The sequence below is a fragment of the Salmo salar genome, chromosome ssa02 (genome assembly GCF_905237065.1).
Source record: "Salmo salar chromosome ssa02, Ssal_v3.1, whole genome shotgun sequence".
NCBI lineage: Eukaryota > Metazoa > Chordata > Actinopteri > Salmoniformes > Salmonidae > Salmo > Salmo salar.
In genome coordinates, this window is record NC_059443.1 from 54,818,980 (window position 1) to 54,833,754 (window position 14,775).

At 46.6% G+C, this 14,775-nt stretch overlaps 1 protein-coding gene across 4 annotated transcripts in view; it reads left to right on the forward strand.

Moving 5' to 3' along the window:
• The window catches only part of LOC106588262 (inactive rhomboid protein 2), a 37,397-nt gene that overhangs the window by 12,751 nt on the left and 9,871 nt on the right, over positions 1–14,775 (forward strand). For 2 of the 4 annotated variants that reach the window (XM_014177111.2, XM_014177119.2), the window contains 13 exons: positions 4,064–4,222; positions 5,720–5,874; positions 6,384–6,588; positions 9,254–9,466; positions 9,829–9,957; positions 10,768–10,868; positions 11,205–11,417; positions 11,632–11,743; positions 11,920–11,994; positions 13,604–13,765; positions 14,006–14,091; positions 14,243–14,306; positions 14,550–14,720. In XM_014177111.2, coding sequence (XP_014032586.2) covers positions 4,076–4,222; positions 5,720–5,874; positions 6,384–6,588; positions 9,254–9,466; positions 9,829–9,957; positions 10,768–10,868; positions 11,205–11,417; positions 11,632–11,743; positions 11,920–11,994; positions 13,604–13,765; positions 14,006–14,091; positions 14,243–14,306; positions 14,550–14,720 — 1,833 coding nt within the window. In that variant the 5' untranslated portion in view covers positions 4,064–4,075. Of the gene's footprint in view, positions 1–1,378; positions 1,723–4,063; positions 4,223–5,719; positions 5,875–6,383; positions 6,589–9,253; positions 9,467–9,828; positions 9,958–10,767; positions 10,869–11,204; positions 11,418–11,631; positions 11,744–11,919; positions 11,995–13,603; positions 13,766–14,005; positions 14,092–14,242; positions 14,307–14,549; positions 14,721–14,775 lie in introns of those variants that run through there. The other 2 variants (XM_014177105.2, XM_014177101.2) reach the window with 2 other exon arrangements.

The following is a 14,775-nucleotide window of genomic DNA, read 5'->3' on the forward strand; positions in this document are numbered from 1 at the left end:
CCCCCGACGAATTGAGGCTGTTCTGAGGACAAAAGGGGCGGAGGAGTGCAACTCAATATTAGGAAGGTATTCTTAATGTTTTGTACACTCAATGTATGTTAACATGAGCTGTGTTGTCACATTTTCTCTTAGAAGACTATTGTGACACTGTGTTTGAGTTCCCACTCACTTAGGATATTTGAGTGGCAGAGAGAGAGAGAGAGAGAGAGTGTGAGACTGGGAACTAGCAGTCTACAGTACTGTGCTCTGTGTGCTGGGAGTTACTGTGGAAGCCTTGGGCTGTGTTGTCACATCTGCTGTTCCCAGACTACCGTGTGAGTGAGACTCCCTCTGGACTCGGTTAATCATTTATTACAAATGTTCCATATTGATCAAGAAAACATACCCTTATGCCACTATCTAGTAGCTACTATATTGTTTTTCACTCGCTCTCTAACGATTGGGTAAATGTTCAGTCAACATCTGAATGTACAACAACACAAAAGTTCCCGCCTGTGAGGAAATCATGATCCTGGAGCTGTTGTTTCCCCGGGGGACTGAAGATGATGATGCACAATGTTCCAGTATTGTCTGAAAATCACCTAAATGTATTTTGGCTGTGGAGGGGAAAAAAACTATGATGACATCATTTATAGAAAACCCAACCCACATCGCAGGTCGGTCATTGACCCATTGTTATCCTATCCAAGATCTGTTGGCAAGACAACCAGGCTATTGTTATCCTATTGGCTTAGAATAGGTGTTGACTGTTGTTTATGCTACCAGTCACATAGGTATTGTCCTAATAGATGTGTCAAAACCCTCATTGTCATCAACAGGGTACTCTCAGTGAGCAATCTGGGAAAACCTTTGAGTTTTGGTTATTCTGGTAATCTGTCATCTCCACACTACATTATCTGTTATGGATAGTATTGATATTGATTGACTCATAATTGTTAAGATATGGATGAAGATATAGGATTAATATCACAAAGATATATACATAAATATAGGCAATCAAGTATGCAGATTATAGACCATGCGAATATTATTTCCGTAGGCCCATGCATTTAGAATGAGACTCCCAATGAGACAATGTCAACAATGAGACTGATCTCTCTTTCTCCACTCTACCAGAACAACACCACCCTGACTCACTCCTTGACTGTCTCCCGATTTATAAACTATAAAAGCATTCTCCACATTGACAGACTGTGCGGTTAGTAACTGTCTGCCACTAAAGCACGGCACCACACCGTTAAAACCCCTCCATTAGTGAAAGCCTTGGATATTTCATTATGTGAGAGGGTGTGGGCCTGACCCGGTCCCATAGGAACATATGAGTTCTCCCATCCCCCAACTAGTCTCCGTACTATTCTGCTCCCACAGCCACAGACTTGATTGCCATTGACTCGACTGGTGTCAGATTTCCCTGCTGCTGCCGTTCCCGACGCTGACACCAAGCCCCTTTTTCCTATTGATGTATAGCAACTCCAAGGTTTCAACACCTTGACTAGATCTATAATGGACACGTATGGCCAGGGAGAAAACCGCTATAGGAATATTGCAATCTTGCCTTGACTTGCCCATGGAAATATACAATGACACAATTCAAAAAGCCTGAAGAGTGATGACTAATTGAGCTCTGAGTGGGTCCAGAGGCCGATGATGATTTCTAATGCAGACTTGAAGCTGGGGACAGGAAGGCATGATTATGGATGTGGCTTTGAGCAGATAAGAAAGGTAGGCCTATGTACTGATATTGAATGTATTTTTAGTTAAGTTTAGTTTATTTGATCATTTACAGGTACACCTACAAAATGATACACTTGATTTAAGAATCTTCGTGGGTAAACACAATAGTTGACGACTTATTTCCATTGTGGTCCTTAAGTAACATCGCATTTAGAGATGAGGGACTAGGGGTGGCTTTCAGAGATAGTTATTGCATGGTGTTACTGTATGTAAACACTTCATGATGGTCTTCCTGTGCACATGGCTTTGCAGTCAGTCCATTAATCACGGCAGGACTACATTTAAGACGTTTGCTTTGCTGGAAGGTCTATACAGGGATTTTTCTGCATAGAACATACTTGGGCAGGCTGTCTAAGTCCAAACAGTGTAATATAAAGATCATACCCCCAAGACATTACCAATAACAGGGGAAGTTAGCATTTTGGGGTGGGTGGGTTATGATATTCATGCCTCTGTAACTTTCTCACTCATCATTATCCGTAATCATGGTAGCATCCACATTAATGTAGAAGTGTTCAGAAACATATTGTTTTGTTATTTACAATAGAAGTGTCCAAAATTACACAATACATGATTTACCATTCATTTCTTTTGGAAACAAAATAATCTGAAAGACACTGTAAGTGAATTTGTCCAAATACTAATAACAGACTCGGATGCATAAATGTTTGATCTTGAATCCAAAATGCTGCAGTATAGAGTCAAATTAAAGTTTCAGCTTCACTGACCAAAGAATTACGTAGGGGAGTGTATGTAGATAGAATTTAAAGGCCAGCGATATATATCTCTTTCTTTCTCTCGCTCTTTCTCTAAAAATGTGTCCCAACAGGTGCAACTTTCTAGGAATGACATGTCGCGGCCTACACCCCCACTAGCACTGCCAAGTAACAAGCTATTGTCTCAGTCACCTCAGTCTCAACTTAACCTGACACCATGCATTCATACAAGCTCCTGCCACCATGCTTCTATCCAATGACTGGCTGGCGTCCTACAGACGAGGTCACAGCCCCTACAGAAAACCTATTGTTAACTCATTCAGTGTAACGGCCCACAAGAACCCTTTAACTAATTGCATGTCAGATAAGAATGATGGTACTAGTAGCCAGACAAGTGTTTGGGTGACATTACTAAATTGCGTAGAAGGGTTGCTAATGTAACTGATTTATGGGGTCTCGTCCAGGATCTCATCAAACTAACATGGAAAAAGACACTTGCTGTTTTTCTAATACATATTTGCTTGGACAGGCAGTGTTTTCCTTCAGTAGATATTGTTATGTATGTGGCGGAAAAAGGCAGGCTTCTCTCTCAGGATCTACCGGGCCCCAGTGATATGGATATTGTTTACGTAGTGCCGGTCAGCGACTGTTAACCAAGAGTGGGGCTAGGCTAGCGCGCAAGGCTCCTATTCCCTCACGTTGCTGGGTCTTGTTCCTTAAACGCTTTGCAACAGAAAACAAGAATGAGCGTTTCTTATTGGCCAAAACCTGGTAGTCGCTCCCTGTTTCAGTCCGTTTCCTTTTGTTTGTTGTCTAATGAACGCTACCTTGGGGAATGAGACTAGGGTTATTCCTCTGTTGTGACGAGAGTTATCATATAGGGTTTCTTTCCAGCTTGACCCACTGACCCAGTCTACATATAGCATGTGTATTTAAGACACAGTAGCATGCCCAATACGCACATACAGTATATATTCTTTAGCCTATATCTGTAGAGTTCTGAGGAAAGTTAGATGGAGATGTCCATGCATTGGGTTTTATGGTGTTGGGACCGCTGGAGTCTGATTGCGCTGCATTCCAGTGTGCTATGGTGGGATACTTTTGTGTTTTTTATGGTTTAGCTGATAGGCTTTTACATGGAAAATGAAGCTTCAGCAAAAAGAGTGGTATTCAAATCCAGTGGTTTCCCTTCCCTATACACGTGTGAAAGGTTCTTTCAGCAGGGCATTGTGTCCTTCCTTGTTGCAGATAGGAGTTCCTCTAGTAATTTGTCATTTGGCTGATATGTTTGTGTTAAAGTAGCTACTTCAATTAGTTCCTGAATGGTTCAAAGTGCCTGCCAGTGTTTGTCTTTTCAGTAGGACTTGTCTGAGTAGATCAGTCATTGTAAATGGAACCACATTTGCGCAAGTTGAGAATGAAAGTGGAAGTTGTAGGCTACTGAGAAATAGAGGTGATATGAGGGTTGTGAGGAATGGAAAGAAAGGGTCACAGCTGGTTTCACATCTCTTTTAAAAGGAAGGAAGGAAGAAAGAAGAAATGCACATTTTTGTCTTTGAAGAAGATTCCATCTCAAACATGCCATTAATCAATTTACTCTCGTTTGCCCTCAGAACTCAGAAAGGATGGCGTCACAGGAAGGGGGGGAGCCTCCTAACGGCAGCCAATCAGACAGCCGGTTGAAGAGCAAGAAGCCGCCCAGTCTGGTCATAGCCATCCCTGCCCCAGAGGAAGAGGAGAGGGTTGAAGAGGGAGCTGAAACGGTCAATCAGGTACCCCTTTGACCTGATCTTTCCATTTTGACCCCTCTTTATGGAAACATGTTCTGTACTTGGAAAATGGCAGTTGATGCTCTGATGAAGGCCATTTCTATAGGAGAGGGAAGAATTGGCAAGCCAACTTTTACAGTTGGTAGTATAGTCGGACTTTCAGCCCCCGACTGAAAACCTTTTTACTGAAGAGGAGAATGCTATCTCCCTTGCCTTCATACACAGTATGTCATGTGTCTATGGGCACTTGGCCAGCCATATCCCAACCAGCCCCCCCAAACCTCACCTACACCCACACCCCAGTCCACTCACGCTAGTGTTGCACGGTCACTCACAACTAGCTACTCTATAGCAAAGCTGAGATATGCCCTGTTAACATTCCTGTCTTTACATTTTGGGCTTTATAGATAGGGCCAGTGTTTTTTCTGAACTGGACAAAATTACCCCCAAAATCCAGATTTAGTTTCCCCTATAAGACCCTTAAACGGCCATTTGAAAGCTGATCTGGTCTAATGTAGTTACATTAGCTAGTTTTTGGGTACATGTATCCATTTTCCTGGTTAACTCACATCTCTTCCCTGTCTGGCTGGCCTGGCGCACCCCGGGGGACTCCTTCAGATTAAGTGGTTATTTAGCCTAAAATGATCTGCTCCAATCACGCATGAAGCACTCCCTGCACCATTACTTTTCAAAAGTCATCATTGTTAGGCGTCTGCCTGCAGACCGGAGGTGTAGGAAAGGGATGAGGGAGGGTGTGTGTGGGTGAGGGAGAGTGCATGTGTGAGAACACAAGTGTGTGTGTGTGTGTGGGTGTGTGTGTGTGTGTGTGTGTGTGTGTTTCCCAAACAAAGAGCCTCTGGTAGCAGGCTGGCTAGCTAAGCACACCCCCTGCTGGCTGACACACAGGCAGCTCACATGGCTCTCACAATACTCAGTTAACTCCACAGTAAAGACACGAATGGGCTTTGAAACAACATGCAGTACAAAATGAAATAACATTACAACGGAAAAATATTAAGCTTTAGGATACTCTGGTGTTTCCCTAGTATCACTTCTAGGTTTTGTAAAATAAATGATTTGTGCATTTTGCTGCAGTCTCAGAAAAAGAAAAGTCCTTACTTTGCCATTCTTACACTTATGTTCTGGAATAAGGTGATTGATCTGAGCTAAACTGGATAGTTGTCATCACTACAGGCAATGGAACGCTGTGGGCTGAATCATAACAAAACAATCATGCACTTAACGCGCATTTCCGCCCAAATGTTCCATTGACAACAATGCACGATTTACACAATCTTAAGATTATTCACACACCGCAAGTGAAGATTTATCCCAGTAGTATACCAGTGATGGCGTGAATTCCATTTATATTCAGCCAGTCCATTTCAAGTGCCCTTTCCTTTCATGGCCTGCGGTATACTGGCTCTCTGAGGTAGGATTATGCTCAGTAGGCCTACCTGTATACTGACCCTCTGCTCTTTCCCCTGTCCCTCTGTCCAGCCCCTGCGTTCGTCCCTGAAGAAGAGTGAGAGCCTGCAGCAGGCCAGTCCTCTGTCTGACAGTGGTACTGATGGTGGTGGTGGAGGAGGTCACAATGTTGGGGACAGGAGGGCAGCCTTCCACAGACAGACCTCCCTGTCTCAGAGCATACGCAAGTAAGTGGGGGTGGAGAGAGGGAGAAGTGGGAAGAGAGAGGGGAGAAATAAAGGGAGGAAGAAACTAATGGAGGGCAGAAGAACAAGCTGAAAGGGTGTATAGGAGGATTTCAGGGTCAGTGGGTGAGAAAGGAGGAAGAGGGCAAAAAGAAAGGGGAGGTACTGTATGAGAAGGGGTTGGGGCGGTGGAAAGAGCCTGTAGATGAACAGAGAGAGAAGCGGAAGGGAAGGAGAGAGAAAAGACAGTGGGAAAATCACACTTGCAATTCTTCGCATCCTCTCTCCTCCTTCTCAAACCCCATTGGAGAAGAAGGTCAGAGGGGAGGGATCTCTGGCTTTCTCATCCAATGGGTTTTGAGAATTGGGGGGGGGGCATATAGCAGAGGATTTCCTTTTATGACTGTTTGGAATGTTGGACATAATTAAGTTGTATTCTGTCTTTATTATTCTCTCCTCTTTCCCCCTTCCCTCTCTTCCAATACCCTGTCTCTCCCTCCCCCTCCTGCCAGGGGTACAGCCCAAGCTACAGCCCAGGCAGCAGGTTGGTTTGGGGTGGGTGAGGACTGTGAGACCAAGCAGCAGCTATGGCAGAAGAAGAGCCTGCGCCACTGCAGCCAGCGCTACGGCAAGCTCAAGGCCCAGTACAGAGAGCAAGAGATCCCCATCAGCATGGACCAGGGCCTGGACTCACCCGCCGCAAACAAGATGCCCAAGGTAGGCCCCCTAGGTCTGACAGAACTGGGTCAGTACAGTGCATTCGGGAAGTATTCAGACCCCTTGACTTGTTCCACATTTTGTTACGTTACAGCCTTATTCTAAAACGGATTCAATTGAGGTTTTTAGACATTTTTTCAAATGTATTAAACATAAAAAAACATAAATATCACATTTTACATAAGTATTCAGACCCTTTACTCAGTACTTTGTTGAAGCACCTTTGCAGCAATTACAGCCTCGAGTCTTTTTGGGTATGACGCTACAAGCTTGGCACACCTGTATTTGGGGAGTTTTCCCATTCTTCTCTGCAGATCCTCTCAAGCTGTGTCAGGCTGGATGGGGAGCGTTGCTGCACAGCTATTTTCAGGTCTCTCCAGAGATGCTCGGGCTCTGGCTGGGCCACTCAAGGACATTCAGAGACTTATCCCAAAGCCACTCCTGCGTTGTCTTGGCTGTGTGCTTAGGGTCGTTCTCCTGTTGGAAGGTGAACCTTCACCCCAGTCTGAGGTCCTGAACGCTCTGGAGCAGGTTTTCATCAAGGATCTCTGTACTTTGTGCCGTTCATCTTTCCCTCGATCCTGACTAGTCTCCCAGCCCCTGCCTCTGGAAAAACATCCCCACAGCATGATGCTGCCACCCATACTTCACCGTAGGGATGATGCCAGGTTTCCTTCAGAGTTGACACTTGGCATTCGTCTGGCCACTCTACCATAAAGACCTGATTGGTGGAGAGCTGCACAGATAGTGGTCCTTCTGGGAGTTTCTCCCATCTCCACAGAGGAACTCTGGAGCTCTGTCAGAGTGACCATCAGGTTCTTGGTCACCTCCCTGACCTAGGCCCTTCTCCCCCGATTGCTCAGTTTGGCCGGGCGGCCAGCTCTAGGAGAAGAGTCTTGGGGGTTCCAAACTTGGAGGCCACTGTGTTCTTCGGGACCGTCAATATTGCAGAAATGTTGTGGTACCCTTTTCCAGATCTGTGCCTCAACACAATACTGTCTCGGAGCTCTATGAACAATTCCTTCGACCTCATGGCTTGGTTTTTGCTCTGACATGCACTGTCAACTGTGTGACCTTAAATTCTCAGGTTGTGTGCCTTTCCAAATCATGTCCAATCAATTGAATTTACCACAGGTGGACTCCAATCAAGTTGTAGAATCATCTCAAGGATGAATGGAAACAGGATGCACCTGAGCTCAATATCGAAATCTCATAGCAAAGGGTCTGAATACTTATGTGAATAAGTTATTTCTGTTTTTAACTTTTAATACTTTCACAAAAATTTCTAAAAACCTGTTTTGACTTTGTCATTATGAGGTTTTGTGTGTAGATTGATTGCGGGAAAACGTTTATTTAATCCATTTTAGAAGTTGGCTATAACGAAAAGTCAAGTGGTCTGAATGCTTTCTGAATGCACTGTATTAGCAGTGCCCAGGGAGTGAGGGATAGGGACTGTTTGTAGACTGGGCCACTGTATTAGCAGTGCCCAGGGAGTGAGGGATAGGGACTGTTTGTAGACGGGGCCACTGTATTAGCAGTGCCCAGTGAGTGAGGGATAGGGACTGTTTGTAGACGGGGCCACTGTATTAGCAGTGCCCAGGGAGTGAGGGATAAGGGACTGTTTGTAGACGGGGCCACTGTATTAGCAGTGCCAAGAGAGTGAGGGATAAGGGACTGTTTGTAGACGGGGCCACTGTATTAGCAGTGCCCAGGGAGTGAGGGATAGGGACTGTTTGTAGACGGGGCCACTGTATTAGCAGTGCCCAGAGAGTGAGGGATAAGGGACTGTTTGTAGACGGGGCCACTGTATTTGTTGCACAATCAAATCAACTTTACCTAACAAGACGCTATCGTCACTTGTCTCGGTGTCCGACATCCGATTAGACTCCGCTTTTGGACCTCTACTCATAATGGAGAGATCACGGAGAGTAGGTGGAGGAAGGGCGGCAGTAGTGCCACTCAAGGGGAAGTGAAGTGCACCCTCTGCCTGCCCTAAATAATGCAGAGCGGGGCACCGTGTTGACAGGAGGTAGGCTTACATCTGAGCCCCAACCAGACGTGGTGTTTCTGTTAGTCCCCACACACTCCGCTCTCCTCCACCGACTCCAACACACCCGCTCACTCCTGGGTGCTTATTCGTCTCCACGACTCTCTCTCTCTCTGTCTCTCTCCTTCTGTCTGTCACTCTCTGCCCACTTATTTCTGTCTGTCTCTCTATCGGGTCTCTCTCTCTCTCTCCCAATCTCTCTTTTTGTTCATCTTTCTCCTTTGCTCTCTGTCAACACCTATGAAGACTCGGGTAAGATTTCATAACGAGCGTCTACACTCACGCTGACTGACACCTCTACACACACACAGACGCACACTCAGAACACTCATAGTAGATGGGTTATAGATGTGTGAATGTCATTGTGTCATCAGTAACGCTTTCATGTGGAGCCGTCAGTGTAATTCTGTGTCAGCTCTTGTAGAGTGCAATGTTTTCATGATTTAGTTTCCAGCTAGCTTAAATGTCCCCTCCTTGAGGATTACAGCATTACAATGTAGCTTTTATTTGTGATGACGCTAACGATGTGACAGTTAATTAGTTTATTTATTTATTTTTATTTCTGTTTAATCAGCGTGAACGTACCCTGTCTGTCTGGTGCTCTTTCACCCCCCCCAGATTGTGGACCCCCTAGCTCGGGGGCGAGCGTTCCGCTACCCGGATGAGACGGACCGACCTCCCCGTACCCCCCACACGGGACCCGTCACCCCGGGGTTTACCTCCCTGTCCTCCTTCACCTCCCAGCGCTCCGGGGGCTACGCCCGTCTGCCCCAACGCAAGAGGGAGTCTGTCGCCCGCATGAGTATACGAGCAGCATCCAACCTACTCAGGGTGAGCGGGCACTGGGGGGGGACGTTAGGTGAAGTGTGTGTGCCGGGGTGGATGGGGTTTCCTCTCCAACCTGATCATCACTGGGGATCGTTAGTGGAAACTAGACTACCTTTGAATGTACATTCAAAAGCATGTGTGTGCATGTGTGTTGCTATTGAGCGAAATACAGATGAATGTTTGATGGTTTTGTGTATCTACATCCCCGACATAAATACTGATTTTTTTTTTTGCTTAAAAGACTGCTATGTTGATCTGTGTATGTTGTACTCTACTTCACAGTCATATTTGAGTTGAGTTGTCTCTCCCCACATGCTAGTCTTTGATGTTGTCCCACTAACGTCCTGGTTGTGTGTGTGGTTCAGGGTCGTTCAGGTCTAGTGGGCTCCCAGACCGGTCGTAGTTTCCCCCGGCGGAGCTTCGCCCGGCCCAGCTGGCTGGAGGAGGACACGGTGGACTCAGCAGACACTCACGGGTCCGTCTTCTTCAGCAAGGTAATGATACTCTGTCTACCTTTCTCTCTGTGTCCTTCTCTTGCTTTCTCTGTCTCTCGTTCGGTTTGTCTGTCTCTCCGTGTGCCTCAGTCTCTCTTTTCTCTTTCTCTCTCTCCCTCTCCTTTCGCTGCCTCCGTCTGCATGTTTTTGTTTGTATTAGTTCTGTCTCTTCTATGTCTCTCTCTTCTATGTCTCCCTGTCTTTTCTATGTCTGTCTTTTCCCCTCTCTCTTCTATATGTCTGTCTCTTCTATATGTCTGTCTTTTCCCCTCTCTCTGTCAATTCTATATGTCTCTGTCTGTGCTCTGTGTTCCAGGTGAAAGCAGTCAGTCTCAGTTTAGCCACTGTGCTAGTTCACACAGATGAGATAATTAACACAATGTCAAGTGGCTATTTTGGGTCCCCTCCTCTCTCCTCCAGCAGTCTGTATGTGCTACCAGATTAATCACAGTCCAGCTCCCAAAGTAATGGACCGGCTGCTGGATGTACCGTTGGCGTGAGAGAGATGGAGGGATGTAGTCTGGAGAGATGTATGGGCTGGCGAGGGCTATGTGGGATGAGGGTTGGGGAGGATAGTAGGTTAAGAAAGCCAGATCCTGTACTGTTGGTGTGAGACGTGTGTGATGGAGTATGTAGTGATTTATATGGACTGGTAGAGGGGGACGATGGTGTGTAGGGGAGGATAGTCGACGGAATGATTAGTGCAGAATGGTGGGTGGCATTTTCTACGTCAAGACAGTTGAGAAGAGATTGGTTTTCTGTGGGCCTCTCAATAACATTCTCCCCACGTCAACTCGCTCTCCCTCTCAGGTGGATGCCCATGAGGAGTTGTACTCCATGGCTGATGATGTGTTCGAGTCGCCCCCTATGTCGGCTTCCTACGGAGACCACCATGAGCCCTACCAGAGCCTGTAAGTAGCCTCCATTAAAGGGATGGGGAGAATGATTAAAAGACCTAGATTGATAAAGTCTTGTTGGCTTCTACAGTATTTGACTTTAAGTTTGTCTTTCTCTCCTCCACTCTTTCAACCCTTCCCTTCGCCTCATGTTTCTCTCTCTCTCTCTCTCTCTCTCTCTCGCTCTCTGTGCGTCTCGCTCTCTCCCTCTGTCTGTCTCTCTCCCTGTGTCTCTGTGTGCGTTTCGCTCTCTCCCTGTGTCTGTCTCTCTCCCTGTGTGTGTGTGTGTGTGTGTGTGTGTGTGTGTGTGTGTGTGTGTGTGTGTGTGTGTGTGTGTGTGTGTGTCCCCAGTAGGGACGTGTCTAAAACCCCCACCCTGCATATTGAGAAGGCCGGGTCACAGCAGCGGGGGCGTCGTATCGCCTCCCAGGTCAAGCACTTTGCCTTTGACAAGCCCAAGCGGCAGTACGGCATGGGCGTGGTGGGCAAGTGGCTCAACCGTCAGTACCGCCGCAGCATCAGCAGCCAGGTGCAGAAACAGCTGGACGACTTCAGCAGCCACAGGTGAGGAGGGAAGGATATCAATACGTACAGTACTTTCATACACACACACACACACACACACACAATCCACACCTAGTACTTCACATTTAGTGGGCATTCATTCATCTTTGAGAACCACATGCGTGATTTTCGCTCTGCGGTGATATCGTTGTGTACATTTTTCAAATGATCCAATCGAATAAGTAAAACGACCCTGCTCTGTCGTCTCCCTCAGACCGTACTTCACCTACTGGATCACCTTCGTCCACGTGGTCATCACCATCCTGGCCTGTGCTACCTATGGCTTTGCCCCTGTGGGGTTCGCCCAACACTCCACCTCTGAACTGGTGAGGAGTCCCACAGGGCCTAGGCAACTGGACCCCCTAATAGGATCCAAAATGGCTTCTGTAATCCAGTGGTTTCTGTGGTGGCTTCTGGCATAACTCTTTTAATCCACAATGGCTACCTTAGTGATCTATTGTGCTGTTTCTCCTGACTGTGTTTTCTTGGTCTCCCTCCACAGGTGTTGAAGAACAAAGGCATCTATGAGAGTGTCAAGTTCATCCAGCAGGAGAACTTCTGGATCGGCCCTGGCTCTGTGAGTCACTGCTGTTCTATCGCACATGTCATACATACTTACATGTAGGGTCATAGGGAAAGGCTTATAGGTGCACATACCGTAGGCTTATGCTATATTAACGCGCGCACACACACACACACCTGAACCCCAGCACGTGCTGTAATCTCCTCACTCTGTACCCATATCTGAATCTGATGGGCTACGTCTGCTGTGGTGTTGGTAGGTGCCAGGTGGGAGACGCACTTAGGCATCAACAGGACACGCTAAAGAAGTTCTGGACTGACTCACTGGTACTTATTAACTAGTTATTTACTCACTTACTGCAGTGTACTTACTAGTGTGCCTTCTGACTGTACTAGTGTGCCTTCTGACTGTACTAGTGTGCCTTTTGACTGTACTAGTGTGCCTTCTGACTGTACTAGTGTGCCTTTTGACTGTACTAGTGTGCCTTTTGACTGTACTAGTGTGCCTTCTGACTGTACTAGTGTGCCTTTTGACTGTACTAGTGCGCCTTTTGACTGTACTAGTGCGCCTTTTGACTGTACTAGTGCGCCTTTTGACTGTACTAGTGCGCCTTTTGACTGTACTAGTGCGCCTTTTGACTGTACTAGTGTGCCTTCTGACTGTACTAGTGTGCCTTCTGACTGTACTAGTGCGCCTTTTGACTGTACTAGTGCGCCTTTTGACTGTACTAGTGCGCCTTTTGACTGTACTAGTGCGCCTTTTGACTGTACTAGTGCGCCTTTTGACTGTACTAGTGTGCCTTCTGACTGTACTAGTGCGCCTTCTGACTGTACTAGTGCGCCTTTTGACTGTACTAGTGCGCCTTTTGACTGTACTAGTGCGCCTTTTGACTGTACTAGTGCGCCTTTTGACTGTACTAGTGCGCCTTTTGACTGTGTTAAAGTACTTTCTGACTGTATTAAAATACTTTCTGACTGTACTAAAGTACTTTCTGACTCATTCACACTTACTGACTTCATTTTGCCTTGAGAAACTTCACACTTGTCAGGTTCATATCCACTTCGACAGTGATACAGAATGTTCATTTCAGAGAATGTGGTGGGCTGACAGTCAGTAACCCATGTTACAGTTTATGGTCTATGTAGGGTGTCAGGTGAAAAAGTGGGTGTTTTCTGATCAAGTAAGACCATGGCTCCACTACACCATCCCACATAGGCCACAGTATGAAGAGTGTAAAGGGTCCCACACGACTCGTCTAGTGGGTGGCTAGAACTCAAATAACTGTAGCTGTGGTTTTGGTGGAAAACTATCTTTGTCTGTTCTGTACTGTGATGCACTAGATGCTACCTTTTTGTATGGTTGACTATCAAAATAGGATCTCTTGACTACTTAAATAAGCCTAACTCTTTTTTTGGCCCTGGTTCTTAGTTGCCCAGTTAGGTTAACTTTATTGGATTCCCAGGTTAGGTTAACTGTGCTGGGGTTGCCAGGTTAGGTTAACTGTGCTGGGGTTGCCAGGTTAGGTTAACTGTGCTGGGGTTGCCAGGTTAGGTTAACTGTGCTGGGGTTGCCAGGTTAGGTTAACTATTTTTGGTTGCTATGTCAATTATGTGTCTGGTTGTCAGATTAACAGTGTATTCCTGTATTCTATCCCTCCTCACAGGAGGACCTAATCCACCTTGGAGCCAAGTTCTCCCCGTGTATCCGCAAGGACAGCCAAATAGTCAGTCTTATCCAGAAAGCCAAGGACCAGGAGAGAGAGTCAGGCTGCTGTGTACAGAACGACAACTCTGGCTGTGTCCAGACCCTCAGCAACGACTGCTCGGTACGCAAACACACACGTACGCAGTAGGCTCACATGCATATGTATTATTGTAGGCCCACACAAATACTGTAGACCCACACACATACACACAAACCACTATTGTACTCCCACTTACACTCCCACGCTCTCTCTCTCTCTCTCTCTCTCTCTCTCGCTCTCTGTGTCACACTCACACACACTCTCTCCTGCCACCTAGAGGTGAATGCTTGTAAACTTGTGTTTATTCTGTTCTGTGTGTAGGAGTCGTTGGCCACCTTCATGAAATGGAGGGATGAAGATGTGGACATTCTGAGGTCATCAGGCTCTGTGTGTCACCAGGACCCCAGGTACTGTCTTTGATGCTGTTCTGCTATAACTACAGTGGTAACACACACACACACACACACACTGTCCTGACCTGACAAGGTAAAACTAACTCAAGAGAGTATCATAAAGTGTCTTCCTGCTATCTTATTTCCTGATACATGCTGGGAACAGGACCTGTGAAGAGCCCGCCTCCGCAGAGCCTCACATCTGGCCCGATGACATCACACATTGGCCGGTGAGTGACAGGAGGATCAGCCAATGTTATGCTCCGTTTGACAGCCCTGCTAATATGTATTGCGTGAACAGACATCGTCATGCATTCCATTTCTACAGAATGTTGCACCCCGCTGTACAGTGTAAGCCGCCGGTATTAAAATACAGCAGTGGATGAGAGGTTACTGAACCATCGTAACCTCCGGTCTTAGATCAGTGGAAACCAACACTAGCTTCTTCTCACCCTCCCTCCATCTGATCCCAGATCTGCACCTCCCCCCGCAAGACGAACCTAACAGGCTACAGACACATGGACTGTAACCTCAAGGGACGACCCTGCTGCATAGGAACTAAGGGCCGGTGTGAGATCACTACGAGAGAGTACTGCTCCTTCATGCACGGTTACTTCCACGAGGAGGCCACCCTCTGTTCCCAGGTAGGTGGGTGTGTGTCTGTCTGTCCTGTGGTGGGCGTTGTTTACAGGGTGTGTT